Raw genomic sequence first — 26,540 nt, forward strand, 5'->3', positions numbered from 1 at the left:
TCCTCGCCAAGTCGGCCGGCGATCATCGAATCCCAGCAGTTTCCCCCTGTTCACCAGGGTTGTATCCAAGCCTCATCGCTTCCGGTGATGCCACCGCCCGTGATTTCTCTTGTCCGCACATGAAAGTCCGACCTTCGTTCGTTAGCTACCTACCTTGCATCACACCACCATTTGCCCGCCTTTTCTGCCTGCCCGCCCTGTCGCCGGATCTCCGGAGACCAAGCCGGGCTTGCCAGCATCCACAGTATATCTACACGATCCTTCCTGCCAGCTCAGCAGCGTAACCCACCACATCTCTTCATTAATTGCAACGACCTCTCCGAGCGAAATACCTCTCCTCATAACATCACCTGCACCCCGCAAGGACACTGCACCGCCTCTGACCGCCACACCGATACCGATGCAAATACCCCAATACTCCAATCCGCTTTCCTAGTGGTCTACTTCGTACCTATACCTACCACATCTTCTCGACATACAATATAAAACCACCCCAATGATGGCGTGGTACTCCCTCCTCCCACCTGCCCTCTCCTACATCGAAAGCTCGGTAGTGCACATCTTCGTCCGTTTCCCCTCCCCTCCCCCGCTCCGAATCCTCCTAAGGGGGACAGAAAGAGTGCAAATCAACTAACTGTATTTTCGCATGAGCAGATATTCCTCGGCTTCGTTACTATCTTCCCCTGGGCCGCGCTCCTCATCTTCGATATATGTCTGTATACGGGGCGCATGTTGACGTTCGAACTACCGGTCGTGGGAGGTCGAGCTCGCGGGAAGCAGCGGCCAAGGGCGCCGAGTTTGAATGAGCGGCCGGATGGACAGCCTCGAGTATTGGTGGGGTTGAGTGGGAATACAAGTAATGACGGTGTTGGTGGTAGTGGACGGGAGGAGAAGGGGGTAGAAGGGGTGACGAGGAGGGTGGTTGCTCACGTGGAGGTTAACGGTGGCGGTCATGGTGGGGATTGATATGTACCTGGGTTGATGGTTATATTTGGGGGTGCGTGTGAGGTATAATGGTATGGATATTGATGGTGATACCTCCTGGTGAGGACACATTCCATATCTCCCTTTGATGACTGATTTGGTGCATGATTTTGAGGCGTGCTTTTGAGGTTCTGTTCATGTGGCATTTTTAATACCCCTGTACCTATACTAGGTTGTTGCTTTTCTGTCTTTTTTAGTTTAGTGGTTGGCTTCTTGTTGAGCGGTTGCTGAGATACCTACCTGCTTTGCTCAATGAGTGAGGTTTACTTCTTGTTCTTGTCCAGGGGCTGTATACTCCGTGATATTCCTATATGGCTTAATTCTTTTACAATTCAGGCCAGAGCTGTTTGCTGAACATATCAAATGACACCGTTATTGGACTTTTGCTGGCCAATTTCCCAAGTTTCTCACTTAGTGGCTCTGGTATTTTCGTATCGTTGCTCCTTCTTTTCTACACTTGCATACTTCATATATTCTATGAAACTCACCTGATTCAAGCCATTAAAAGCTAGCTACTCTACACAATACGAGTATTACTGAAGGTACCTGCCATCCAAGTAACTATGATAACATCTTAAACCAGATCAATCAAATCTTAGTGTTGACGTAGTCATCACCAAGGTAAAGTTCCAACCCGCCGAAAGAATGTCTTATCAGACATAAAACATGCATTATCTTCACCATATCAACCAGGGAGAAGACATACTCGTACATGAATCATCAGCGACGTAGTACCCTCTAAATACAACCTCGTGAGCCATCGCCGGAACGGGGAAGTCTTCCCCGCATCTACCAGCTATCTCCAACCGCCATGCCAATCCATCCCTTCTATCAAGCAGCTATCAACTCCCGCCGAGTCGGGGATTCGAGCAATCGGCGATGAACGGACATATCAACCAATCGCGGATCACGATACGCTGCAGGCACTACATGCAGTACTACTAGTATACTGATAACTGAGATGTACAAGAGCTAAAGACCCCCTCATTCGCTTGACAGTTCACACCGACTTCAACCATCATCAATATGAACATGAACGTCATAGAAGATTGGATATTCTATATCCAGAACAACCCCGTTGTGGTAGTTTTTCTTGTCCTCGCACTGTGGTTATTCGGACTGTGGAATCGAGTACGTCTATTCCTGTTCACCACTTTATCCTAGTCACTAACAACATGCGCAGCAATCATCCCATACCATCCCTAAAGATGAAGTCACAAAAGAAGAACAAGATACCTACCCCCCAATAATCCCCCTCCCATCCTTCAACTGGGAAACCACCGAACCAACCAAATACCGACCCTTCAAACCAAAGTACCACCTCAGCATGGGTATCATATCCCCTTCCCATCCGAAATAGAACACCCCCAACTAACAAAAGCAATAATAACCACTCAGCCCTAACAACAACCGACATCTCCCACCTCATCCCCATGGACAAAACCTACAAAGAGCGTCTCACTCTCCGCCAATCCCTCCTCACTCAATACCCCACCATAGTAGTAGGCGTCACCCCAGCAGGCCAAAAGCCAGAAAGTCCCGTCCACGCCGCTATCACCGAGCTGTACGAGTTTATAGTCGGCGTCTACCTTCCCACTCGCTACCCAAGCATGTTCATACTCGAGAAAACCACCCATCCTCAATCCCAAAACGACAACACCGATAACAAAGGAGAGAGTACTAATAAAACCCTATTAAACAAAATAACCAACACCCGCATCCCCCTCCCCCACCGCGGCTCCGGCCGCGACATCCTCTCTACGCTAGGTACATTCGTCGACGAGGATTTTCTCGTTTTACTTCCTGAGTCATCATCACCATCCCCATCTCCAACAGAAGAAAAAGAAAAAGAAGAAGAACAAGAGAAGAAGTATACCCTAGAAGCATACACGACCTTCTACCCCGCCGGCTTCGACACGCGCGAGAAGCTCGGAAAGCGGCTCTCAACGATCCATGACCCCGTGCCGCGGTATAAAGAGCGATTGGAGAAGAGTATGGATCGGTTCTTTTCCAGATTGGAGGTGGGTAAGGTCGTGCAGCGCGTCAATTGGAGTATTAATACACCCGGGACGGGGCTGTTTGCTGCGTTTGGGGGATTGCATGGGCATGAGGGGGAGAACAGGGAGAGGGTGTTGGGGGTGGAGGAGGTGGATGGGGAGGGGGTATGTCCCATGTCTTGTCTTTTTATTATTCGCTTGATGAGTTGGTGGGAAAGTAGACAGCATACTGACTATGTGTAGACTCTTCTTCGGTGTGAGCGTCAGACTCTACATCGGTTACCGAAGACCAAGGCGCTGGTGTTCACGTTCCATACGTATACGTACCCTATTCGGGAGATTAAGGAGGAAGGGCTGGGCGAGGAATTGGCGTTGGCGATTGATGGGTTGAAGGAGGGCAATGTGCCGGAGATTCATCGGTATAAGAGGGGTCCTGTATGGGGGGAGGCGGTTAAGGCGTATTTGAGGGCATAAAGTAGTATACATTTGGTATCATGTCATGTTTTATTTTGTGGGGAAATAAACCTATTTTACCCTCTAGATCAATCTATCATTAGAGAAATGAAAGGTCTACTGCAGTCTCTGCACAACCTTGATCAAATCGGCCGAGACGCCCATAGCAGTAACATCACCACCGGCACCGGCACCCTGGACAATAAGCGGGTTGCTTCCATACCGCTTAGTATAGAAGCTAATGATGTTATCACTGCCCTTGAGGCCAGCAATAGCACTATCCTTATCGAAGCGCTGCAATCCAACACGCACCTCCTTCTTCTCAACATCCACACTACCCACATACCTCACAACCTTACCCTCCTTCTCGGCACTCTCCTTGATCTCCGTCATCTGGCCATCAAACTCACCCAACCTCTGCATGAAAGTCTTGACACCCTCCGCGGAGCCATCCAATCCCCTCAACTCCTCCGGAATCAGCGACTCAACAGGGAACGCATCCGGAGCCTGGACCTCCAACCCAGCAATACGCGCCAGGATAGTCAACTTCCTGGCAACATCCATACCGTTGAGATCATCTCTCGGGTCAGGCTCAGTGTATCCCAACTCCTTGGCCTCAGCCACAACCTCACTCCACTTCCGTCCCGCACCAGCACCACCAACGGGCGCAAAGGTGTTGAACAAGAAAGAAAGCGTGCCCGAAAACACACCCTCGATGCGCGTCACCTCGTCGCCGGTGGCAACCAGATCCCGCAGCGTAGAGATAACAGGCAGACCAGCGCCGACGGTACTCTCGTGGTAGACGAGGGCGTTGCCCTGGGCCGCGGAAGCGAAGATGTCCTTCCAGAGGGACAGGTCGGAGGAGAAACCCTTCTTGTTGGGGGTGACGATGGAGATGCCCTTGCGGAGGAAGACGGGGTAGGAGGCGGCGAGGGCGGGGTCGCTGGTGTTGTCGACGAGGATGGAGCGGCCGGGCGCCGAGGAGAGGTAGTTGGCGATTTCTTCAGCGGAGAGGGCGCCGGACTTGGTCAGGGAGGGGGTTGCGCTGGCGGTCTTCCATTCCGCGGCGGGGATGCTGGGGCTGTAGGCGGGGGTCGGGGAGAGGAGGGTTTGGGTGGAGCGGGCGAGGAGGATGAGCTTGGGGGCGTTGGGGAGACGGGCGAGCTGGTTCAGGAAGGCAGTGCCGACGCCGCCGACGCCTGGTGTGATTTTGTTAGTATAATTGAAGCTTTGCAGTAGTAGTCGTGGTGGTGGTGATACTCGCAGTGGCAGGCTGGTTGCTACTGCAGCACTGTCTGAGGAAGTTGGGGGAAACTTACCAATGACACCGAGGAAGACAGGAGCAGACATCTTCAAATGGTTTGATCGAGTAAAGTGCTATACTTCACACAGAGAGACAATTGAGCGAAGAGAAATGAGCAAGAGGAGGGGAAAGATGAGTCGGAGGGGTGCGCGGGGCCCATCGTAAACTGGCTTAGTCATCGTCCTATATCGGACCCATCTCAGCTCCTAGTTTAGTTAGTTACTTATCTTCAATACTCCAGGATAGCTACAGCAGGTACATCTACGATATCCTCCCACACAGTCACAACAAACCCACCCACCATGTCAAATCCATCGCTCTACGGACAACCACGAAACAAAAAGTCATCCCAATCCGAAGCCCCCTCCGCCTCCACCCTCGCCTTCACCAGCACCCTCTCCTCCCTAATCGCGAAAGACAGCACCACCGACTCCTCATCAAGCCGCGGCACCGGCCGCCCACGACCCTCCAAAGCCCCCAAATCCGATCTATTCAGTCGCCCAAACAAGGGCACGCAGAAACGCGCCGCCGCTGACCTCCGCGACGATGACAATGCCGCTCTGCAGCAGACGCACCAGCGCACGCAGGACATCGGGGCCGTGGACGCCGCCACACTGCACCGGTCCAAGCGACGGATGGAGGAGAAGGTGCGGATGTACGAGGATATGTCGCGGGGGCTATATCTAGCCGGTGGGGAGAGTGATGATGACGAAGGGGATGATGTTGGACCGGGGGATGCGTATCTGGCGAGGTTACGGCGCAAGGAGAGGGAAGGGTTGGTGGATTTCGATCAGAAGTGGAGAAAAGAGGATGGTGAAGGAGATGAGGGGGAGGAAGATGATGCTGAGGATAATGATGATAATGCGTCGATTGTTTCCTACGAAGATGAACTGGGCCGGTCACGGCGCGGAACTCGAGCTGAGGCGGCGCGTGCGGCGGCGCTTAAAGCGGAGGAAGGGGAAGGGCGAGGAGGGAATACAGAGCGGTGGCGTCCCGCGCGTCCGGAAAATTTGATCTATGGGGCGACGGTGCAGGCGGAGGCGTTTAATCCAGATGCGGTGGTTGCTTCGCGGATGTCGGATCTGGCTGCGCGGAGGGATCGGTCGGCTACGCCGCCGGAGGAGATGCATTATGATGCTGAGGCGGAGGTGCGGAATAGGGGTACGGGTTTCTATGCTTTCTCGAAGGATGAGAATGTGCGGAGGAAGCAGATGGAGGAGTTGCTGAATGCGCGCTATGAAACGCAGCGGGAGCGAGACGCCAGGCGGGAGAGACGCGCGGAGCGTGAGCGGCTGAGGGACGAACGGAGGAAGAAGGTCGATGAACTAAGGGCTAAACGACGCGCGGAGATGTTCCTCGCTGGTTTGGGAGACGCGGGTCTACTGGCAGGGGGCAGTGGATAGAGGTGGATACTTTATGTTTGCATTTTTGCTGCTTAGTTATGACTTATGATACCCCATTGTTGATAATCATGCTAATGAATTAATTTGGTTTCAAAAATCAATGGTACATGCATCTCGCCTCTAAGAGACGGAGGGTATCATGCCTGGTAAGGCAGCTTTATGTGCAGTGAGAACGTAAGGTGATCAGAAACAACAATCAAATAACAACCGTCTCGTGTGGCTCGTTTCATCGTAAATCGTGACTCATTTGTCGTAATTGCTATATGTACTGGCGAGCCAGGACTGTTTCCTGTTTCTTGCCGTAACTGATACAGAACATGCTAAATGTTGTAGGTATTGTTTTCATAGTGTTATAGGTGGGCGAGCTCGGCGATTGTGTCCATGAAACCCTGGGCATCTAATAAATATCAGCATGTAATCCTCTCCAAGACGCAGCAGCGGCCCATACCTGACTTATTCGTGAACTTCAAAATATGCTCACCCTTGGGTGTGCGAGGTGGATTATAACTGGGGAAGGTGAAGATGACTCGACGAAGGTCACGCAATAAGATGGTTTTGGTGTCTACTCGGCGAATCCAGCCTCTGGAGCCGATATGTTCCGTTATGAAGGCAGTCCAAACGGGCATCCTATGTAAGCTGCCCAATTAGTAATGGTAGTCCGTGGGAATGCCGTTTTTCTTACCGTTTCATCTCGCCCTTGTGGACTGATGCCTGCAGACGCACGGCTCCAGACACGTTGTCTCGGTACACGCGTAAGGCGTGGAGGAAGTCATCATCGACAATTTGCCTAGAACAGTCAGTCTCCATCAACAGTATGTCATGACGGTCCCTTACCCTCCGAAGTGCTCTTCCTCGTCGTCAAGTTCGTAATCACGAATGCGTTCAACAGGCCGACCAGAGTCCTGCGATCGTAGCGCTAAGAATGTGCAGAAAAAGATCACCATCTCTGCGGTATGTCAGCAATATGCTTTTTGGCTCTGTATAGTAAGATTTGGTGACATACGCTCAATTGTGCTAAACTTAAGATTGGCCCACAGCACTAGTTCAGAGCCCCCGCGACGCCGTCGACAAATCTGCAAGCAGGAACCGATACGAACGATCTCTAGCAAATTTAAGGGTAGGCAAGAGTAATCACTGGTCCGAGAGGTACGCCGGGACTTGCACACAATTCGTACGCGATGGTCATCTTCTCGTAGATAGAAGCAAACACGTAGATCCGAGTCGCCACTGAAAGCACTAAAAGACAGTCAGCTTGATTTGATGTCTAATTGGGTGAGCTCACAGTTGGAATAGCTCCTCAAATCCCTCCTCGTGAAGCCACCCTTTCACGTTACCCTTCACCTCTCCGAGGCATTTGGAGCTAAGGAATTGTCAGCTATATAATTGACACAGCTTGGACTGGCTAATTTCACCTTTCACCGACGTAAGGAATCGGGGTCATCGGATGCTCATCCAGAAATACCCGTCTGGCCCAGTGGTCACTGACAGGAGTTGAGTCTATTGACTGGCTAGTGGCAGAGGTGCTAGTAGTAGGAGAGTCTGGCGCTGAGGGCACAGAGGGTGGAATGTCAGAGAATGTGGCTGATGATGTGGAAATAGGCGACTGAGGTGAGGAATGAGGAGGCCGTGCTCGCTCGTACGACCTGCGTCCGCGAGGCCTACGCCCATTGACCGGACTTCCTGGATCAGCATTGCTGCCATTGCTGCTGCTGCTACTGCTGCTAGAGGAAGGCGAACTCAGTGACATAGAGCCCAAACGCGGTGCAAGTCGGCTATCCTGGTGGACCAGTAGCCCTTTGAGGTTGCTGCGAAGCGAAGCCATTAGACGAGTATCGGTTACCTCACTACATTAAACTCCTAGTTAGCCAATCCGGGCCGCAACAGGAGAGACTGGGCCACGCACCCCTTCATGATATCACTCAAATCCCTCAGAAACGATTTGTATTTGGCTAACCGGGTGGACAAAGATTCCTGAGATTCCTCCAAGAAATGGGCGGAGATTTCCAACCATAATTGCTTGTATGCCTCGCTGGGATCGCCTCTCCGGGATTCCAGATCATCAAAGAAGTCCAGCACGTCCTCAAGGGTGTAATTTAAGCTAGCACGGACCAATTCCAGATCAGGATGGATAGCGGATAGCCTGTAGCGGTAGGCTCGATTTCTCGCCATACCCTCCAAGCCTTTGAGAAAGAGGCTGATCGAAAAGAGGTCGACGACGAGGCTGGTGATCTCCGTATCATGCTCCGGCAGGAGGTTGCTGAAAGAGCGAAATCCTTCAGCTACAGCCTCCGCTGTCTTGTAAGAATCATGCAAGGACATCGTGAAGGTCACCTATGGTGATCCATGCATATATAGATAGAGACCCGTTTCTGAGCACCACGGATGGTGACGAGAGTTATAGTTACAATGGTTGTGTAGTAAGTGTGAATGAAGTATGGGGAAAGGTAGCGGCGAGGAATAACAAGCGCAGACAAGCACGCAGAGGGCCGTGGCGGGTCTTCAATTATATGGGAGACCGAAAATAAAAATGCATAAAATCAAGGGACCACGGGATAGGGCCAGACGGGAGCCGGGGAGGGGCAGGGAGAGACAACTCAGTAAACTACAACGATGGGGTCAGGAAGGGACGTCTTATCGGCGGGATCAGCCCTCGGGAGGATGTTTAGACTGGAGTCTCACCAGGCAACGGACGCAGACCGAAGGAGACTCTGCAACTGGACCAGCTCTAAGGAGTGAGAGGGCGAGAAGGTCCCATCTACCCTGGGAACGCACACAAGGAGAAAGAAAAATAGAGAAGAGGGTCGAGATCCTTCGCACAAAAAGAATGGATGCAGAACAAGAATCATTCCGCAAGTGGGGCAGGGATCTCGTCGTCAATCGCCCGAAAGGGTAGCAGCAAATGCGGCTCTCTGACAGCCGGACAGTCCTGGCAATGGAGCCAGAGATGCCTCTCACTATCGTCTAACTGCCTCGGGACCGTTGACGTGTTCATGCGGCAGAGGAGGCAAGAGGCCAATAATGAGCGGTGGAAATGCATGGTGGGATTGAGCGGTGATGGCCAGGACGGTCAGGATGGCAGATGAGGTGCAACCCCGCGGCTTGTTCCCATGTTGATTTACTGCTGTGACACTCTCAGCAAGTCAGTCATTAGATCCTTGAGCCGCTGGTAGGAAAAGAAAAAGAAAAGGGAGACGAAAGAGAAAAGCACCTATGGCATACAAAGGAGAGCATAATATCCAATGCCACAATGGATGTAAATCATACGAGAGGCCGTCCGCCCCCCGATGGCTCCGGGCTTACTTGCAGGGGTCGCATTCCAGCTGGAACTTCCCCAAAACTTTATTCGACCAGTACAGACTGGCTCGGTCACGAGACTCGCTATACAACAAGACCGACAACGCTTGTATAAGACAAGGTCCTATTCATCTCCTCCAACTTGGCGGGCTTAGTAGCGGGCGCTCATCTCTTAATACCAGATAAGCTTTCTCATGTAATATGGACTATGATACACAAGGCGTTATTCCACGATTTGCAGGTACCGATATTGTGCTACCCTAGTCTTCAAAGCCGTGAATCGTTACACCCCTTCAATATGTCCCCAACAGGAGTATACTCCTGCTCACGGGAGCTTGGTAGAGGGAACTGGGCTCTCGCCAGGCCAGCACAACGCTATTCTCTGGTTTCTAGTGCGTCACTAATGGTCGGGCTGTCATACAACACACATACTATTATGTGGAGAACCATGGCCGATGTATATATATATAAACTACCAGTAAGCTCCTGGTTGGTCCCCACGAGATACCACGAACTTAGTATCTGAACTTGAATCAATAGGGGGACGTTGGCCTAGCGAGTTGATAGCATCGCGGCAAACCATGGCCAGATACTACTAAATGAAACCCAAGGTAGCCCAAGGTGTGTTGTCTACGATCAACTTCAACTTTAGTATCAGTTAGTGCAGCCACGTTGTGCCCGGCAAGACTCAGAGACCACCTAAAGCCGGACTGGGCAGTCTCAGCAAATCCCAAGACCATTCCATCTTGTTAATATCTTTCACTTCCGAGTTGCTGCTGCCCCCACATACTAAGCTAGTACTTTAGCTCAAGCCATAGTCACCACAAGTTATAGGTGACCGCGAGCTTTTCCCCGTATCCACTCGGAATTGCGTAGACCAAGGGGTAGTACCAACCCAGGTAGATATCGGAGTCCAGCAATTCGAGAACCCGTCGTTATCTTATCTTATCGCACCAATCGTCTCGCTGATAATGATGACCTTTTCTAAGCTGCTTTGACGAAGGACAAGCTCAATTCAACCCAGAGACAAAGGGAAAAGGTATATAAGTACTTTGGCAGTCAAAGAGGCCCTTTCTATACGTGGGAATGCACGGCAGCCCAACTGAATAGTAACCATGCTGCCAAGATATGCTGTGAAGGTCGTTGCGCGCGCGCACACACACACACACACACACACTCAAAAGTTATCAAAGGAGCCAGCGGTGCCATATTCACCCACAGGTTATTGGCAATTATCCATGCTAGATGCTGGTTTTCACACGGTACCACTTTCAATAGGCATATATCTTGTGAACTTACCTTTTGCTCCAAACACGTATGATCGTGGAATATGCTACCACGCAACAATAGCCATGGCCAACAACCACCAAATACCAGCACTAGGACTAGGACCTGATTTGCCCAAGGGAGATACTGCACAGTAGACGCAGACGCGACAATACATCCCCGGATGCGATCCGGACACACGCACCGTGTACCTTTGCCACCTATGAGTTGTACGAACGCTTTAATGCACGGAAACTGTTTGATAGTTGCCTTGGGTAGGCATACATAAGTTGGATGTCAAGGTGCACTGGTTCCCCTTCTGTCCACCCATCCTCAAGATGCCAAGTGGATGGCACGGCCATCCCTGCTACCTTTTTGATCCAGGTATGAGCCAGCTACTCCTTCGTACTGAGTGGCCACATCTTCAGAGTGTGGATCGTCCGGTATCTACTGAGGCCTAAGGCACTAAGGCTGCAACCGGAGATATCGGAAGCCCGACGCGTCCAACACGTAAACAAGCTGTCGCCCCGCGTCACCCCAGGAGCTTGGGCCACTTTTGCAAACAGAGTCTTCCCGCCGTCTCCAGAAGATGAAAACAATGTGTCCTGCAACGCTATGAACACTACAGAGTACAACTGGGGCATATATTCGTCATGATATCATACTAGAAATTTGGATGGCATGAAGCAAGACCCACGAAAGGCCAAGGACAAGGATGTGGTTGATTAGGCTAGTATACAGCAGATATTGGTCGCCTAACATCACTTCTGCAGCTTCAATTCATATTTCACCATAGGTACTCGCAAGGTTTTCCCGTCGTTGTGAAATTCAGCGCCGGGCACCTCTTCAAGTCAAATTCGTCCCAAAGCCGCCAGTCCGTACAGTAAAAATTTCCCATCGAGAATCCTTCATAACAGAAAATCAAGAGTTACCGCCATCATCCCATACCAGAAGCCATTGAGTAGATAAAGAGAAAATATAAGAAGCATCAATTACAAGGCAGACAATCAGCGGAATAAACGACACGAAAAACGCCAATCGGCCAGACACACAAGACCCATGAAGAGAGGGAAACCCTTAGGATGATTCCTCGTCCTCCTCAGCAGCCGCCTGTTTCAAGTCCATTAGCATGGGCTGACAAAGAATAGGCAGGGGTGTTGACTTACATTGTAGCTGGCCTTCTCGTCTTCGTAACGCTTCTTATCAGCGGCAGCCTTCTCCTCGTAAGGGCGACGATCGGTGTCGCTCAGAGCCTTCCAACGCTCTCCGAGCATCTTGCCAACCTGGCCTGCATGAGGTTAGACACCAAGCTTTCCATTCAAGGTCCAGGGAATGCAACTTACCGAAAGAGATACCGGGGTTCTCCTCGCGAACCTTCTCACGGTTGTCATTGGCGAAGAACATGTAAGCAGAGAGACCACGCTTGGGGGCGTTGGGGTCTGAGAAATGCATTAACATATGTTTCAGAGATAGAGGGAGGCATACATACCCTTCTTTCTGCGCTCAGTGCCACGGGCCTTGGTGGTCTTGCGGGTGGTCTTCTCCTTAGGCATTTTGATTATTGAGCTCTAGGTAATCGTTAGAACTTGGAAGCTGGCTTCGAGTGATGCAAGCAGAATGATCAAGAAGTGAAGCAGGGAGTGACCCAGTCGACACCGAAATCAGCAGGAAAAAGGACAGCGACAACAATATGATGATTAAGGAGCACAGGAAGTGATGCGACAGAGTGCGCAGTGTGCAAGTGGTGGTTGGTGGAGCGGATAAGCAGTGGTTTGCGCGCGCCCAAACAAGAGGGATCGCGGTCGCAAGTCAAATGACACCAACAGGGAAAAGGCGCGCAGGAGAGCAACTTACTCAATAATTGAGTCTGAAAAAAAGCGAAGTTGTGGATTTGAAGGTCGCAAATTTGACCTGTGGAGGAATAAGACAGCTTAGGTCAGTTCACTGCTACTAGAACTATATGATGGCTGTAGCAGAGGCGCGACAGCGAGGTCGCGCAAACAGGATGAGAAAATCAAGGGAAACAGATGATCAGAAGAAGCTTCTGAAAAGAAAATCAACTCTGTTGAAGGAGAAAAAAAGATTGCGTTGGTGTTGTAGAGACAATGCTGAAGAGCGGAATGTTTATTAGGGAACCCACCAGTGCGGTATATGCAGTACTTTTTTGTATGGGAGAGAGAATTGTATGGGAGGAAGCGTAGTGAGAGTAGGTAGAGAGTGAATGAGAGAGGGAGAGGGGGAGAGCAGTAGTAGTAGGAAGAAGAGCGAGGGAAGACGGGAAGGCGGGCCATTACCTACCTGACCTCGCTCACACTTGGGAAGGGGGGAAGTGGGCAGCACAGCAAGGGAAAGCGAGTAGGTCTGCTGGCTGCGACTGGCTGGCCGCCCGCTGGAGCATGGTCAGTATTGTATCATACCGGTCACGTACCGTCATCTGCCTCTTTCCCGGCAACGCTCGCTGGCCGCGTTCTGGACGACTCTGTCGTGCTGGGTCACTGAATGGCCTGCAAGGTTGCAGAGCCTTTCCTTAGCAAGTCGAATGCCACTCAATGGTGTAATCCAGACTTCGCCTGTTAGACAAGATGGAGCTCTCTACCGAACATTGCGCTGATGGAGGTCCACTGTTAGTTGCCGTACTGAACTTTACCATACCACCTCAGTACCCCAATTTGCGCCACTATTAGGTGGATAATTTGGCCTTGGGTAAAATACATGGCGGTATCATGAGGGGGGTGTGGTGCTGGTAACCTGGAAACTACCGGTCGTACCGTATGTTGTTACTCTTTTACTGAGTCTAACCAGCAGTGCTAGTATCTACGGAGTCCTCCGTACTAGGTAGTACCTTTCCTTCTGTGCAGCACCTTGAGTCTACCTAATCCCGTGCGTGGCTCGTAGGTTCAATCGTTGCTACTTCAGAAAACCATATATATCAGCAAGAAACTATTGAAATACAAGAGCTATCCTATGTGTTTCGCTATCATAAATAACATCTACAGTTTTAATTTTCAATTTTATTCTTTTATTTTGGTTGCATGGACACCTCAACTTTGTTTGATGCCGACTACTCAGCGTTAGGTACCGTGTACCTCGGAGTACTTGCGCGATATTTGAAGATAAACCCGCGCAGGGAATTTTCCGCCCTCCCATACAGGCGGTTTATCTTAGGCAGTGCTGCGTCCTAGTAGACTTTAGTAAGATTCTTTCTGACATACTCTAGGGCGTATGAGGTGAGTATCCTGTATCAGTTCCTATCCGAGGTCCCGCTTCCCGTGTAGTTACGTGTGTTGAAAGGGGAAGGACTCGTCACTACATGGAAAGGCTCATCCCTGGTCAGTGACTGTGAGATGTGTCTACTAGACTCCTATAGACATAATCAGTAGTGGTACGATGTGGATACCTTACAGCTTCCCTTGCACAATAGAACTTTTATAGGCCCGAAGATGGGCTCGAGCGAAGTTGCTGAGGCTAACCATGCCATTGCCGAGTGACACTAAGGAACGCTCTTCTCCTAGCATATCGACACTCCCCCAATAAAAATGGGGAACCGTGAAAGTGATGTAGTGATGAGAGCAGAAGTGTTACCAGATAGATTAATCAACACCATTAGTTCGGTCATTCCAGGGACATGTGCAGCCTACCTATCCGCATGGCGGGCTAGGAGCTAACTATTTACCTCTCATTATTTCGGAGTAAGCAGTAATTGTTTGGTTACCGCTCCTAGCAAATGTACCAGTCACAAAGCAGACCTGCTTCAAGATCACCCACTAATTCCATGCCAGGGTCAGAAAGTACGCCAATTCCCGAGTTCACGGACTTCTTCAGTGGCTCACACCGGGCTATCTGCGCAGGGAATACCTTGACCTCAAATCACCCATGATTTTGGGCCCTACTCCCGTAGGTATCTGCCGTAGGTCAAGTTGTGTGTGTTATCATTCAGTACAAAGTAGGCTGTAACTCAACACTGACAAATGTTCTCCACCATGAAGGATAGAAACAAGATACCAAAAGTGTTGCGACATGTTTGCTTGTTGACTATTGCTAGCCCCAGACATTAAAATAGACGATCGTAATGATCTATTGCAAAGGTCTGCATAGATTGTTCGCCCAAAGGGAGGTGCTGCTGATGCGACTTCGTAAATGCCACCGCATTCCCGTCACTAAGAGCACCAGCGAAAAGTTACCGGCAAAATACTGGATCCTGTATTGATCGGACGCAACCATCCTTCTACTGATACCTGCCGATTACTCTCTGTATTGTAAGCTGCACTGTATTCTTAATAATGGTGAGGGGGTCGTTGACGCTGTTATTTGGTTCTCGGTGGAAACACCGGCTCCTCTTTGGTCTGGCTACCCTCCCCTCACGGAGTGCTCATATGCTCACATGCACTCTCTTTGCCTGGTCGGCGTTCGAGGGTAAACACAGATGGCATACATGCGTAAGCGCCGTTGTTGGTTTCCGGCTGTCATCCCCCCTTTGTCTACTGCAAGGGTTGCAGCTTATTTCGGACTGGCTTGTTGATTTTTTCCGTCTGTTTCCCAAATCCTAGACTCTGTCAGTAAGCTCTGTGGACACGGTATGACGAACACTGTTTGCCTTTGCCCGGGTGGGCCATGATGTCACGTGGGTCGCACTACCTTTCCTTCATCACCCCGGCTGAGGAAGTGATTGCAGTCGTGATTTTCGGATTTTCAGCTTACCCTGGTGTTGTGCCGATTACTAAGCTTTCCTGCATGTCTCCGCGACATTGGGGGAAGGTGAGGATTTGATCAATCACAAACTTAATTTACCCTCAAAGAGTGAGGGAGACAGCATAACATTATTCATATCGACTATAATTCGATTCAAGGGTATATCTCATAATAAGGGTATATCTCATAATAACGCCTATCCAAGTAACTGCAACATCCCAACCCGCTACATCAATCATCAGATTCGTCAAGTACCAGAGCCGTGAGCCTCTCGTCTTCAGCCCAGTTCACTCCACTACCGACAACCATCCCGCTTGCGATGTTTTTCATAGTCTCCCATTTAGCTTTGCTTTTCCTGCGATCCGCATCTAGCTGATCTAGCTGGGCCTTGAGCTCCGCGTCTTCCAAATTCTCTCTCCATGATTCATCATCTTCCGTAAGAGCTAACAGCTCACGGACTAGCTCTTGGTTTTGCCGGTGGATCTGCGAATTTTCCACTTCCAGGCTGGAAAGCCTTCGAAGAGTTGCACTGTGTGCAGTATTCAGGTTTTCATGCGCTAAAGATAGCATATCACGACGATTAATGAGCCGTAGGAGAGCCCTGTTTCTGGTAAGCAAGGAGAAGATAATTGAAGCGCTCCAAAAATAGGAAAAGCAGCAAGTAAATGCAAAAGGTGCAATGGAGTAAGAGAAATGTATGCGAAAGACAATTAGTCAACTTACTGCTCAGCTGGCGTCGTCGCTTTCAGATGAACAGCCTTGAGGATGGGATCAGTCATAAGAACCGTGCCAACGGCTTTCCTCCTGACTGTATAAGTCGCCCTAGCTTCCAGAAGCTCACGCTCGGCGACGACTAGTTGCTCTTCAGCATTGTCCCCAGATAGCAAATCCGTGTCTGTATCAGGCATAAGGATTAATTCTAGATCAAATGCAGATAATAATTTGTTGCTCCAGCAACATGGACACCGACCTTGTTCTAGTAGCGCTTTCTCCAATTGCTGTTCCTGGATCTGCCGATAAAGCTGCAGGATCAAGGCTTCTTTGTCGGACAAGGTTACGGTATCGCGAGGGTCGTCGGTCGCGAGGTCCAACAACGACACCTCACCTGGGTTCAGGTGAGGCAGGGGACGGACTTTTTCAGATGTCATAGAATGCGACCTCGTGGCAAGTCGGGGAAATGATCGTGTGATTGGAAAAGCCCAGCATGAATGGATCATGGATTGCTGGTTCCCGACCTTTAGCGGTAGGGCGGTGGGGATCCCGGGATGCGGTGGGCGGTTCCGGCGCGATATCAGACACCAAACCGACCAAACGCAGCCTAGACCGGGGGAGCTCTTTGGGCCTGGATGCCTGTGCAGCCTCACTACTTACTTACTTGCACTATATGACTACCTTATCATCTCCCCTCCCGCATTCCTCTCCAGTCAACTTAGGAGCTTTATTGCTCGTCTTGTGAGGAGGGGATGTCTCTGCACATCTACATAGCTCACACCGGTGAGCATTTTGTTACCGATACAGCGTCCTTTGCCTCGTATGGCCCCCCTTCGCCCTGCCTTCCCAACACCGCCCCTTGAGCCCGGCCCAACCGTTCCTATCATTTCCCTCTCTTACCCCCGGTGGATGCTAGCTAACATCATCGGCTCTCTCAGTCCGGATGCAGTACGATCATGGGTGGCCCCGAAGACCTCGATCCCGCCTCAACGGCAGATCTTAATGACTGCTCGTGGGAAAAATGTCAAGACGCTTGCGACGGAGGTACGGTCACGGCGGACACTCAAGGATGATGTTTGTGCTAAATCCATCAATAAACAGAGCGAAATCTTCGTCTATGACAGGAAATACGTCAGCGAACTCAACAGCGTCCAGATCTCGGAGCTACCCCCGCCACAGCCACTGCACGTCGAGAACCCGCCCGATACCCTCACAAACCAGAACGACCTACAAGCATGGAGGAATCTCTATCTAGCAAGGAGGACATGGGCCGCGAATCTCACAGAGCGCTGCGAGTCAGCGGAAAAGCAGATACATGAACACAACGAGCGCACTGATATTATCAACCGAGCTGCAAGTGTAGCGCTCGAGAACCTCAAAACCCACGTCGGTACTCTAGAACACAAATTTCAAGAGGCTCAGTCCTTTGCCAATGAGCTTTTAAGTCAACAGCAAGCAGCACTCAATGGATGGAAGAGGGCACTGTCAACTCTAGATAGCATTCCAGCTCGCAAGGACTTCCCCTTCCTGGGCCGTCCGTCAACACCGACGAAAGGCAGAGGCCAAGCAATGGGTACACTACAAGACTACGTGGATACAGCGGAGGTACAGAGGGCTGGCTCGGAAGCCCCAGAGATACTTGCGCGCTTTGCTCACCAAGTTAGCACTATCGAGAAGAATGTTAGTGAGATTGCTACAGATACCCAACGCCTGATCGATGAAACCTTTCCTACAAGTGTTGAGCCCGTGGATGGACTTTTGCAAGAAATGGAAACAATTTCGAATAAGATACAATCCGACTACGAGCATGTTCTGGCCTTGCCTAATAATTCGAAGACATTGGCGAACGTTTCTAGGCTCGCTCTCAGCCATACAAAGGACCTTCTACCGTCGCTATTGGATGTTAGCAACGAAATACAGGCTGGCCAGGAAGAAGCCGTGAGACGATATAATGCGGCAGTGAAAGCTTCCTCGAGTCATATGCGACTTATTTCTTCTATCGAGTATCGGCTCGCCGAAACTCTACCTCAGATCAACGGTCTTCCCCTGCAAAGCGAAGCATTTGACGTCATTTACACGGTATTCCATATGCCTATGATCTATGGGTCGGTTCTGATCGAGGCTGTGCGACGTCGCGAGTTCAACGATAAAATGAAGAACGACTCACTGACTCTGGCGGAAGAAATGTCTGTATTCCGGGAAGAGGAGCAGCGTCGGAGGAAGAAATGGCTCAAGAACATGGCGGACTTTATATCTATCTCTGATGCCACGACCCCGGGCATCGAAGTGAATCTACGGGGTCAGGAGCAGGAATGGCCTACCGTTAGTAGGAAAGAGGTTGAGTCGTATATCGAAGACCTGAAAAATAAACCTGACATGGAAAATCACGCTCAGGAACTGATGCAGCGTTTCAAAGAGCTTGATGCTCCGACACGGATGCAGCGCCGCAGAGCAAAAGCTTTCAAACAGGGAAGTCTCTTTGACTTGAGCCGAAGTTCGCTTTTACTGCGCAGTGATGATATGGTCAGAAGTCTAAAAGATGAGAAAGTCAAGCTTGAAGATAGGTTGAAAGGCTCTGAGAGCCGTATTCGAAAGTTAGAGGATCTCCTTCATCGTCAAAGTCACATGAGTCGACCCTCCAGCGGCAATTTTTCACTTGATTTTCCCAGCTCACCGGCCTCGCCTCACCCTGACTCACTTTCGAGGAGATCTTCGGTCTCTTCTAGGCGGATGTCTGCAAATCAAGCTCCAGAGGAAAAAGCACTCGTACAACGCATCACTCGCCTGGAGGCCGAGTTAGCGGCTGAGCGAGACACGGTGCAACGACTTCAAAAGGAGGCACATGCTGAGCGGCAGTCTAATACTGACAAGATACAAGAAGCCCAGTCAACGAAGAAAGATCTCATTGGCAATCTCGAAGCGCGGCAACGTGAATTCGATGACGAGCGCAGATTTCTTGAGGGTGAATTAAAGAGGCTTCGGATCCGGACTGAGGAGCTAGAAGAAGAGGTGGACAGAAATCTTGACAGTCGCGAACACGAGAAACAGGACGCTGATGAGCGCATACATCATCTCGAAATGGAATTGCAAGATGTCCATGCCCGAGCTGAAGATGAAATGAGGAAAGCAAATGAAACGATTGGACAGTTGCAATTGGAGAAGGGCGCAGGAGAAACCCTCCGAGCCCGTATTGAAGAGCTGGAAAACCAGGTGGCCGAGAATGAAAAGAAAGAGAACGATAACAGACACGCTTTGCAGGTCGCTTTCCTGAACCTATCTCCCGGTGGCTCTGTTCCTACCGAATTCCCGAATATCATAAAAGCAATTGAGGTTCTCTCGGAGGGGCTGACAATTCATGCCAAGAATGCGGAGGAGAGTGCTGCAAAAGCTTCAGCGGAAAGCAAGGTGCTCGAAGAACGTCTGAGTCAGATAGAGTCTGAAATGGAAGATTTGAGAAAGACTGTGGCCTCACGAGAGACAGAACTTTCCCACGCTCGCAACGAAGTGGCTGAAGGAAAATCAAAGCTGAGCATTGTGACCTCAGAATTGGAGGATGAGCGATCAAAACTCATCGCATTACAGTCCCAATTTGCTGCAGGCGAGACAGGATCCGATGCTCTGCGGGAGCGCGTTACCGAAGAAGAACGGAAGTTAACCAATCTGGCCCAGAGGCTAGCTGAGGTTGAGACATTGGCTCGTCAATCTGAGGAAGAAGTTACTACCTGGAAGAAGAAGGTTGAAGCAATGTCTGAGGCGGAGCAGCAAGCTACTGTACGGTTCGAGACTTGCGGAGTCAGGTTCCAGGAGTTATCGAAGCAGCTTTTCGCACAAGTGGAGAAGCTGGAGCACATGCTGGAACAACTAGGATTTACTATCGTTCGTCAAGAGGGTGACATAGTTGTCCAGAGGTCATCCAAGGTCAATGCACTCTCTAGCACCGGTGACAGTCTTAGCCAGTCGGGAGTGGTGTCCGTGCGACCGGACGCAAGCCTCCTAGATTGGATGCATGCCGATAGCAAGGAAGAAGAAACAGATAAGTTCATGGCTTTTGTGGAATCCTTATATCAATTCGATGTGGACATCTTCGGCGACGCGGTTGTGAAGCGTGTGAAGGATATTGAAGTTCTTGCTCGCAAATGGCAGAAAGAAGCCCGTGGATACCGAGACAAGTACCATCGGGTTCAAAGCGAGGCCCATGATAAAATCGCCTATCGGTCCTTCAAGGAAGGGGATCTTGCGCTGTTTTTGCCCACCCGCAACCAAGCTATCCGGTCATGGGCTGCGTTCAATGTTGGCGCACCGCACTATTTCCTGCGCGAGCAAGATGCACACAAACTTCAAACCCGAGACTGGCTGCTTGCTCGAATCACCAAGATCGAAGAACGCGTTGTCGATCTCTCCAAGTCGATGAACGGTGCCAATCCTGATCGCCGCTCCATTGGCGAAGTCAGCGATGGCACCTCACTTGATGACGAAAACCCTTTCGAGCTGTCTGACGGTCTCCGCTGGTACCTCTTAGATGCTACAGAAGAAAAGCCAGGGGCCCCAGCGACTCCGGGCCTAGGAAAGAGCACTGTTGCGCCAGCACACGTAGACGCCAAAGGCAGCATCCGCATGAAGCGCACATCAGCCGGTGGGAACATTGCCAAAACGTTGACCAAGAGCCTAGACAGCCGACGGAATAGTTCCAATTCTAAGAAAGGGCATTCCTCAACTCCTTCACAACGCGGCAATGAATCAACAACAGACCTAGCAAGACTAGCTGAACAAGACACTGCTGCCAGCTTACACTCACGGGAGGCAGCCCCAAAACCCGATGAGGTTCGCCGCAACCCTCCTCAGGGCCCGTGAAAACCGCGGCCCGGATTTTCTTTCTCTCCTGAACGGAGCTGACGGACCGTCAATAGGGCACGGAACGAATCTACAAGGGCCACCAACGTGCAATCTCAGAGGGTAGAGTGTCGCCTTCATCTCCGCGTGTTGATAACCTCGACGCTTCATCTATGCACTCGGCCCGCCGCTCGACCCCCAGATACCGGCCCTGGGAGAGAATCTGGTCCGTTGATTATCTTCTGGAGAGTGGTGGGAGTGGTCGCTGAGCATGGGGTATCCGGCATGCCCTGCAATAAGAATATTATGCAACTATCACGATACATGATTCAAAGGATTCAAATGGTTGAATTGGTTGACACATACTAGTCTCAGGAGATGGATCAGGCCATGGCTGCCTGAATGATACCCGGATATATGAATAATTTGCCTTATGTCTCATTCGCTCCTTATACTCGTATACAGTTACTCTTTTCGTTCATGGTGTCGTGCAGTTCGCATTCGGCTATTTTGAGTTTTACCAAGCGAAATATTGTTAAGCCCAGGATTAGATGTGCATATTTCTAGCCTCTTTATTGATATGACACTACGTGGAGTATAAACAGATTGAAATGCAATTCGCCATCTGGCACCCATTCATAAGGCGCCGACAGCGCCTGGTATTCCCCGGGATCTTGTAGAATAAATATTAACATTAAGAACTGATTTAGAAGTCAGATGCCAAGACACTGCCACTTGAATGGACTGCTACATAAAGCTAGTTTATAAGCTAAATGGGAAGAAGTTGAAGCCAAAGTGGAAGAATTACTGGAATGACGCCAGTATCCGGCTAACCCGATCGGGCAACGCAGCAGTACCGCGGGCGGAGCTCGTCGTTGCGCTTGTTGCTCTGTTGCTGGGGAGCGTTGATCTTGCGAGCTCCTCATTCACTGCATTCCTTGCCCACCATCTGCCCCTGGCTTCTTTGTGTTAGTCGCAAGGAGCGGATTGGCCGAGCCTGTCTCTCATCATGCCTGCTACCCCCGAGCGCAGGAGCGACCGAGGGGCGTTGGCGCGTCGCAACCGCGAACACCCCCAGGACCAGCAACTCTCCCCCTTTGGACGAGGTCGCCATACTCGTCTCACGGATAATTTTGACGCGTCATTTGCACCTAATACCTACCAAGACTACAATAGCCGACAGCATCGGCGGAACTTCAGCCAAACTGGATCAATCCGTGCCGCTTTCAATTACACTTCGCGTCTACACAATATGTCGGATCACGAAGCCGCCGCATACACCCACGGCACGCCAAATCGGAACAGAAGACAGAGTTTCAACTTTACGTCCCCCGAGTCCAACCCACCGAATGAGTTAGCGGAGGCATATCGGCAAATCGATGATGCGGGGAGCCTGGCTGACCTCGACCCCGACGATGATGACTTCAATATTTCGTTGCGTGACAGTCGCAGCAGACGCTCATCGTCAGCATCGCGCCTGAGGGGAGACGATCTGTTTGCGGCAGCTGATGCGGATTTTCTGAATGAGATTTCGGACGACGGCCTCCGCCGAAAATTAGTCGATCATGTCGAAGACGAAAAGCGGTTGAGACGGGCCACATCCAGCCGGTCTCCTGTGCTGAGCAACGCAGGGACGCCAAACCCTCTCACATCGGAGAATCTGCAAAGGCGCGAGGAAGAGGAAGAACAGCAATATTTGGAAGAGGAAGGAAATGATGGATTGAGACCCTCTTTAAACCTCCCGTCGACCTGGGGAAGCCGGGCAGCTCGTCGCTCTGACTGGTTGAGGAAAATGACACGGCGCACAGAGCTTCCAGATAACCCAGCGGTGAGGGTGAAGGAGACATCACCCCCAAGGCTCAAGTTTGACAGAGACTCGCACATCAACCATACGGGACCAACCAATGTCGAGAGCAACACGCCAGCCGGACGTCCGTCAAATAGATACAACAGGATCCCATTATCCGATGCGCAGAACAAGCTGTCCGAGCAAAAAGCGGACAAGTTGACTGACGGTGATCCAATACCGAATACGCCTATTGTGGTCTACAAGAACTCAACATTCACGAAGCGAAGCCCAACAAAGAGAGACTCGCAGGATTTACTTCGGAAACTTTCGAGAACGGAATCTCCCGGCCAACGGAACGAACTCAAAACCCCGGAGGCTCAGAAATATCCCGAGCGACGTATCTACGATAAGACGCCTGTGGTGACGGGGGCATGGATCGATACTCCGGTAACTGAACGGGTGGAACGGGTCAACGAGCTCCCGGAGCATCTCTCTCGGGATATAGCACCATCTCCTCCGAGGAATGAAAGGTTCGAGTCATCGTTGGTGCCGTCGCATACTCGACAAGCTTCACAATCACACGAATTCGAAGAAAGACGCTTAAGGGAGGAAAGAGAGAGAGAGAAGGAGCAGGAAGAGAAGAAACGGAAAGAGCAACAGGATAGGGAACAAAGACTGAAAGAGGAGAGACAAAAGGAGGAGAAGCAGAGGGAAGAAAAGGAACGGTTGGAAAAGGAGAGAGAAAAGGAGAAGGAGCTGAAGAACGCCGAAAAGCCGGATCAGGAGAAACCAGCGAAGAAAGCTGAGCAGGAACAGCCGGGGAAGTCGAGTGAGAAGGCGAAGTCCAAGGACAGGGCACCGCTGGTCAAACCGGATCTGCCAAAGAGTGCTCTCGAGACAGTGTTGAAGGATTACAAAGACCACAAAGAATCACTAGATGTCGGTGACGATACGATTGAATCACTTCAGGACATCATCGACGGGCAGCCTGGTGAGCTTAAGACGGAGGATGAGGACGATGCTGCCTACGAGAAGGAAATATTGAAGAAGCTGGAACTCGCCAGCTCCGGGGATAAAGAAACGGTGGACCTGGACCGGCTAAATGAAAAGTTGAAGTCGCTAGCGGACAACATTCAAAAGGTCAAAACAGGGTTGGACGGTTTGGAGGTCCAAGTATCGCGAGATGCGGACACGCTTGCCGCAATCCCGTCTCCCCCGAAGGGCAAACGAAGCAAGCAGCACATCTGCGAGAATTGTAACGGGGAGAGTAATGGTCGTGTTTACGCGTTGGTAACCCTTCCACGGCTATGGAGACGAAACCCTATTTCCGGACGCATACATCTTACGCGTCTAGGATGGTGCTCTCTGATCCTGCTCTTGTGGTTCTACTCTGAATCGACCATGTGCGACTTTTACTGCCACCCTTCCATCTCCGAAACCTGCCAGGGAAACTGCCTCCTCCCGGATGCTCCCCGTTTCCCGTACGTGATACCGACAATGCTCTGGCGCTGGCTTCACTTGTCTTCGATATTCACACCTCTTTGGACTCTTGCTATCGCCTTGTCTAGGCTTATTGCACAGATGCTGGGCTTCTGGGACGGGTATGTAGAAGAAGAGCCTATCCCGGTCAACCTGACCGGCGAGATCCGCATACATGGTCGTACGATCAATATCCCAACGGCAGAAGCTACGTCTCGAGGCTTCTTCTCCCCGCCGAAGTTGTGGCCTGGAAAGGGACAGCCGATTGTTCCACAAGCAGTGCCTGAGTTAAAGGTGGAAGTTGAGGATATGCCTGGCCGAGCATCCTCGTGGGATGACGATGGATCTATGGATGATGATGAATATATTTAGGAGTTTCAATGGTTGTCTTCGGACCGGTTAGGGCGTTTGGGATGTTACTGGCGTTACTGCACACGGTGGACGGGATTTATACCTAGGTGGATCATGGAGTATTGATTATAAGCACCAAATATATTAGTTCAACTTCTACTACTCATCTATGTGCAAACCCACTCTTATCTAAGCTTATCGCGATCTGCAAGGAGCCGCGGCTAGCTCTTCGCAGTTAGTGCATTGCTAAATGCGGCATTTAATGCCTCCTTGCATTTGCAGTATATTCTTCATACTGATGTGAATTTTGCCAGAGATTGGGGAATAGAGAGAGTGATAGAGCCAAATATCATAATTCACATATCCTACAAGTGATAGACAGGGTCCTTGGTATAAAGGGGCCTTCTCCTTTCGCCATCTTCTTCCTCCCTAACCTAGTCAACCACCTCCTCCTGTCCAACCATAATACCTCTCCATGAGACGAAGAGGTCAAACTACCTCAGATAAAGGTATATCAAAGACACATCTAGCACTTTTTTATATATTCAACTAGTTACCGAAGATATCTGATTAGCCAATACCCCACAATATACTAAACAAACTACTACTACTATAGCCAACCAAAAGCCCAACCTTCAGAGCTATAGCACAATCTAACCCTAACTCATCATACAAAAACAAACCTGCTATTAGAAACTCTCAGAAATATCAATCGAAACTTAAGACGTGACATTTCTCAAAATATAAAGGCACCGAAGGCGCAATATGAGTCGCCGTTAATCATGCTTAGAAGTCTCGTTCCTAGACTCAACCTCCTCCAGCTCCATGGGGGTTGTGCTTTCCTGGGTAACCGATACAGACCGAAGAAGCGAGTTTTACACTAAGCAGTGGGAGCTAAGACATGCTGCCTGCGTGGAAGCTCCGCTCTTAATTTGGGAGATTGTCTCGTCACAGTTTTGCGAGAGTGCAAAACTGAGTGATACAACGAAATGAAGTCTAGGCTCTTAATACTTTCAGAATGGCGATAGGTAGCTTTTATAAGAGCTTGACGCTGTCACTTTCAGGAGAAGTTAGATCAGATACCTCCCGGTCGCCGAAGTAATATCGAATACAGGCCTGGAACCGGACAAGGGAAAGCGCAAGCGCAAGCGGTCTCGGGAATTAAGGAAGAGGGCCACGCCTGGCTCACAGATATCTTGGCTGGTTATTAGAAGCTCTTACTTTCAAGACAGACTGGGAATTAAACATTTATGCTCGATTGAAATGCGAGCAGGAGCTTATTTGGGTTAAACATGGGATAGGACGATTTTCCCTCATTATAGGGCTGCGAAACTACATATAGGATTTCAGCTCTGACAAAGGCCTCCACCATGGCTAATTGGCAATATATGCTGGCTTTATGACGGGCTGATTAATTACAGATATCTAAGTCTTCAACAACAAAGAAGGAGCTATAAACGAGACATTAACTATCATTACGCAGCATGCGATCCGTTCTATATTGTCCGTTCTGTCTCACTCCACTGTCGATGAGCTGGGGTGACCGAGAGATTGTAATATATTCTTGCAAGTAGGATTTCAGCCGCCCCATAGTTGGCAAAAGTTGCCTCTGAACTTTACGCTAATCAGCCTATTGGTCAAAGTGTCAAACAAGTGCACGACCGGCTATCTTTCCTGTCATCGCCTTTTATCAGCATCGGAAAATAGGAAAGATATGTCGATAAGACTCAACCGTTAATAACCAACAGAGATCGTTCCAATTTAGCTATAAGAACAAACAACATCGGGGCTTTGCTGTTCAGGCTCCTGTAGCCGAGATGGGTGCAGGATGACACATAGACAGACCAAGTCCCTTATGGACAATTCTTGGTCTTCTCCTTTCGTTCCCTCGGACAGCTTACAGAGATCGAAAGCACACTCCCAGATTTAGGGCATTTCGTTACTATGGAGGTCCATAATCAGTGCCAGATTGAAAAGGCACGTCTAACGAG

General features: G+C 50.3%; 9 protein-coding genes across 9 annotated transcripts; 5 read left to right on the top strand and 4 right to left on the bottom strand.

The window, feature by feature from the left end:
- Positions 1 to 8: 8 nt before the first annotated feature.
- Positions 9 to 1,424, top strand: BO88DRAFT_440261 (uncharacterized protein). Its single transcript, XM_025709771.1, has 2 exons — positions 9 to 565; positions 607 to 1,424. Exons 1-2 carry the CDS (start codon positions 497 to 499, stop codon positions 964 to 966), a joined length of 429 nt encoding a protein of 142 aa, XP_025568727.1. The 5' UTR covers positions 9 to 496; the 3' UTR covers positions 967 to 1,424.
- A 281-nt stretch (positions 1,425 to 1,705) lies between these two features.
- BO88DRAFT_355760 (heme-dependent oxidative N-demethylase family protein) lies at positions 1,706 to 3,522 on the top strand. Its single transcript, XM_025703709.1, has 4 exons — positions 1,706 to 2,115; positions 2,168 to 2,315; positions 2,383 to 3,131; positions 3,225 to 3,522. The coding sequence occupies exons 1-4, from the start codon at positions 2,011 to 2,013 to the stop codon at positions 3,453 to 3,455; spliced, it is 1,233 nt and encodes a 410-aa protein (XP_025568728.1). The 5' UTR covers positions 1,706 to 2,010; the 3' UTR covers positions 3,456 to 3,522.
- On the bottom strand, positions 3,488 to 4,833 carry BO88DRAFT_378678 (homoserine dehydrogenase). Its single transcript, XM_025704449.1, has 2 exons — positions 4,754 to 4,833; positions 3,488 to 4,633 (listed from the first exon to the last, which is right to left on the bottom strand). The coding sequence occupies exons 1-2, from the start codon at positions 4,782 to 4,784 to the stop codon at positions 3,552 to 3,554; spliced, it is 1,113 nt and encodes a 370-aa protein (XP_025568729.1). The 5' UTR covers positions 4,785 to 4,833; the 3' UTR covers positions 3,488 to 3,551.
- Positions 4,834 to 4,980: 147 nt separating this feature from the next.
- On the top strand, positions 4,981 to 6,209 carry BO88DRAFT_400587 (CCDC174 family protein). The gene has a single exon (XM_025705617.1). It carries the CDS (start codon positions 5,040 to 5,042, stop codon positions 6,138 to 6,140), a length of 1,101 nt encoding a protein of 366 aa, XP_025568730.1. The 5' UTR covers positions 4,981 to 5,039; the 3' UTR covers positions 6,141 to 6,209.
- A 106-nt stretch (positions 6,210 to 6,315) lies between these two features.
- BO88DRAFT_26661 (uncharacterized protein) lies at positions 6,316 to 8,563 on the bottom strand. Its single transcript, XM_025702327.1, has 8 exons — positions 8,044 to 8,563; positions 7,553 to 7,984; positions 7,423 to 7,500; positions 7,144 to 7,376; positions 6,975 to 7,086; positions 6,823 to 6,927; positions 6,589 to 6,776; positions 6,316 to 6,537 (listed from the first exon to the last, which is right to left on the bottom strand). The coding sequence occupies exons 1-8, from the start codon at positions 8,457 to 8,459 to the stop codon at positions 6,491 to 6,493; spliced, it is 1,611 nt and encodes a 536-aa protein (XP_025568731.1). The 5' UTR covers positions 8,460 to 8,563; the 3' UTR covers positions 6,316 to 6,490.
- A 2,997-nt stretch (positions 8,564 to 11,560) lies between these two features.
- Positions 11,561 to 12,442, bottom strand: nhp6 (high-mobility group nucleosome-binding protein). Its single transcript, XM_025702332.1, has 4 exons — positions 12,190 to 12,442; positions 12,044 to 12,139; positions 11,867 to 11,988; positions 11,561 to 11,810 (listed from the first exon to the last, which is right to left on the bottom strand). The coding sequence occupies exons 1-4, from the start codon at positions 12,251 to 12,253 to the stop codon at positions 11,778 to 11,780; spliced, it is 315 nt and encodes a 104-aa protein (XP_025568732.1). The 5' UTR covers positions 12,254 to 12,442; the 3' UTR covers positions 11,561 to 11,777.
- Positions 12,443 to 15,508: 3,066 nt separating this feature from the next.
- Positions 15,509 to 16,602, bottom strand: BO88DRAFT_378692 (centromere protein H). The gene is made up of 3 exons (XM_025704451.1): positions 16,360 to 16,602; positions 16,113 to 16,284; positions 15,509 to 15,996 (listed from the first exon to the last, which is right to left on the bottom strand). Exons 1-3 carry the CDS (start codon positions 16,535 to 16,537, stop codon positions 15,621 to 15,623), a joined length of 726 nt encoding a protein of 241 aa, XP_025568733.1. The 5' UTR covers positions 16,538 to 16,602; the 3' UTR covers positions 15,509 to 15,620.
- Positions 16,603 to 16,812: 210 nt separating this feature from the next.
- atg11 (autophagy protein ATG11) lies at positions 16,813 to 21,199 on the top strand (the record flags this gene model as incomplete). Its single annotated transcript, XM_025709772.1, has 4 exons — positions 16,813 to 16,920; positions 17,039 to 17,144; positions 17,202 to 20,921; positions 21,008 to 21,199. Exons 1-4 carry the CDS (start codon positions 16,853 to 16,855, stop codon positions 21,197 to 21,199), a joined length of 4,086 nt encoding a protein of 1,361 aa, XP_025568734.1. The 5' UTR covers positions 16,813 to 16,852.
- Positions 21,200 to 21,859: 660 nt separating this feature from the next.
- BO88DRAFT_400592 (uncharacterized protein) lies at positions 21,860 to 24,686 on the top strand. Its single transcript, XM_025705618.1, has one exon. The coding sequence runs from the start codon at positions 21,940 to 21,942 to the stop codon at positions 24,568 to 24,570; it is 2,631 nt and encodes an 876-aa protein (XP_025568735.1). The 5' UTR covers positions 21,860 to 21,939; the 3' UTR covers positions 24,571 to 24,686.
- Positions 24,687 to 26,540: the final 1,854 nt, after the last annotated feature.

This window comes from Aspergillus vadensis (genome assembly GCF_003184925.1).
Source record: "Aspergillus vadensis CBS 113365 unplaced genomic scaffold BO88scaffold_1, whole genome shotgun sequence".
Classification (NCBI taxonomy): domain Eukaryota; kingdom Fungi; phylum Ascomycota; class Eurotiomycetes; order Eurotiales; family Aspergillaceae; genus Aspergillus; species Aspergillus vadensis.

Bases quoted from the DNA above. Each gene is read 5' to 3' on its own strand.
- BO88DRAFT_440261 (XM_025709771.1), top strand. From the start codon at position 497: ATGATGGCGTGGTACTCCCTCCTCCCACCTGCCCTCTCCTACATCGAA. The intron at 566-606 runs GTCCGTTTCCCC...AATCCTCCTAAG, and splicing joins GCTCGGTAGTGCACATCTTC to GGGGACAGAAAGAGTGCAAA.
- BO88DRAFT_355760 (XM_025703709.1), top strand. From the start codon at position 2,011: ATGAACATGAACGTCATAGAAGATTGGATATTCTATATCCAGAACAAC. The intron at 2,316-2,382 runs GTATCATATCCC...ATAACCACTCAG, and splicing joins AAAGTACCACCTCAGCATGG to CCCTAACAACAACCGACATC. The intron at 3,132-3,224 runs GTGGATGGGGAG...GACTATGTGTAG, and splicing joins GGGTGTTGGGGGTGGAGGAG to ACTCTTCTTCGGTGTGAGCG.
- BO88DRAFT_378678 (XM_025704449.1), bottom strand. From the start codon at position 4,784: ATGTCTGCTCCTGTCTTCCTCGGTGTCATTG. The intron at 4,634-4,753 runs GTAAGTTTCCCC...AAATCACACCAG, and splicing joins TGTCTTCCTCGGTGTCATTG to GCGTCGGCGGCGTCGGCACT.
- BO88DRAFT_400587 (XM_025705617.1), top strand. From the start codon at position 5,040: ATGTCAAATCCATCGCTCTACGGACAACCACGAAACAAAAAGTCATCC.
- BO88DRAFT_26661 (XM_025702327.1), bottom strand. From the start codon at position 8,459: ATGTCCTTGCATGATTCTTACAAGACAGCGGAGGCTGTAGCTGAAGGA. The intron at 7,377-7,422 runs GTGAGCTCACCC...ACTGTCTTTTAG, and splicing joins TTTGAGGAGCTATTCCAACT to TGCTTTCAGTGGCGACTCGG. The intron at 6,928-6,974 runs GTAAGGGACCGT...TGACTGTTCTAG, and splicing joins GAGGAAGAGCACTTCGGAGG to GCAAATTGTCGATGATGACT.
- nhp6 (XM_025702332.1), bottom strand. From the start codon at position 12,253: ATGCCTAAGGAGAAGACCACCCGCAAGACCACCAAGGCCCGTGGCACT. The intron at 12,140-12,189 runs GTATGTATGCCT...TGCATTTCTCAG, and splicing joins CACTGAGCGCAGAAAGAAGG to ACCCCAACGCCCCCAAGCGT. The intron at 11,989-12,043 runs GTAAGTTGCATT...AACCTCATGCAG, and splicing joins GAACCCCGGTATCTCTTTCG to GCCAGGTTGGCAAGATGCTC.
- BO88DRAFT_378692 (XM_025704451.1), bottom strand. From the start codon at position 16,537: ATGACATCTGAAAAAGTCCGTCCCCTGCCTCACCTGAACCCAGGTGAG. The intron at 16,285-16,359 runs GTCGGTGTCCAT...TGCCTGATACAG, and splicing joins GAAAGCGCTACTAGAACAAG to ACACGGATTTGCTATCTGGG. The intron at 15,997-16,112 runs GTAAGTTGACTA...CTTGCTTACCAG, and splicing joins GCGACGACGCCAGCTGAGCA to AAACAGGGCTCTCCTACGGC.
- BO88DRAFT_400592 (XM_025705618.1), top strand. From the start codon at position 21,940: ATGCCTGCTACCCCCGAGCGCAGGAGCGACCGAGGGGCGTTGGCGCGT.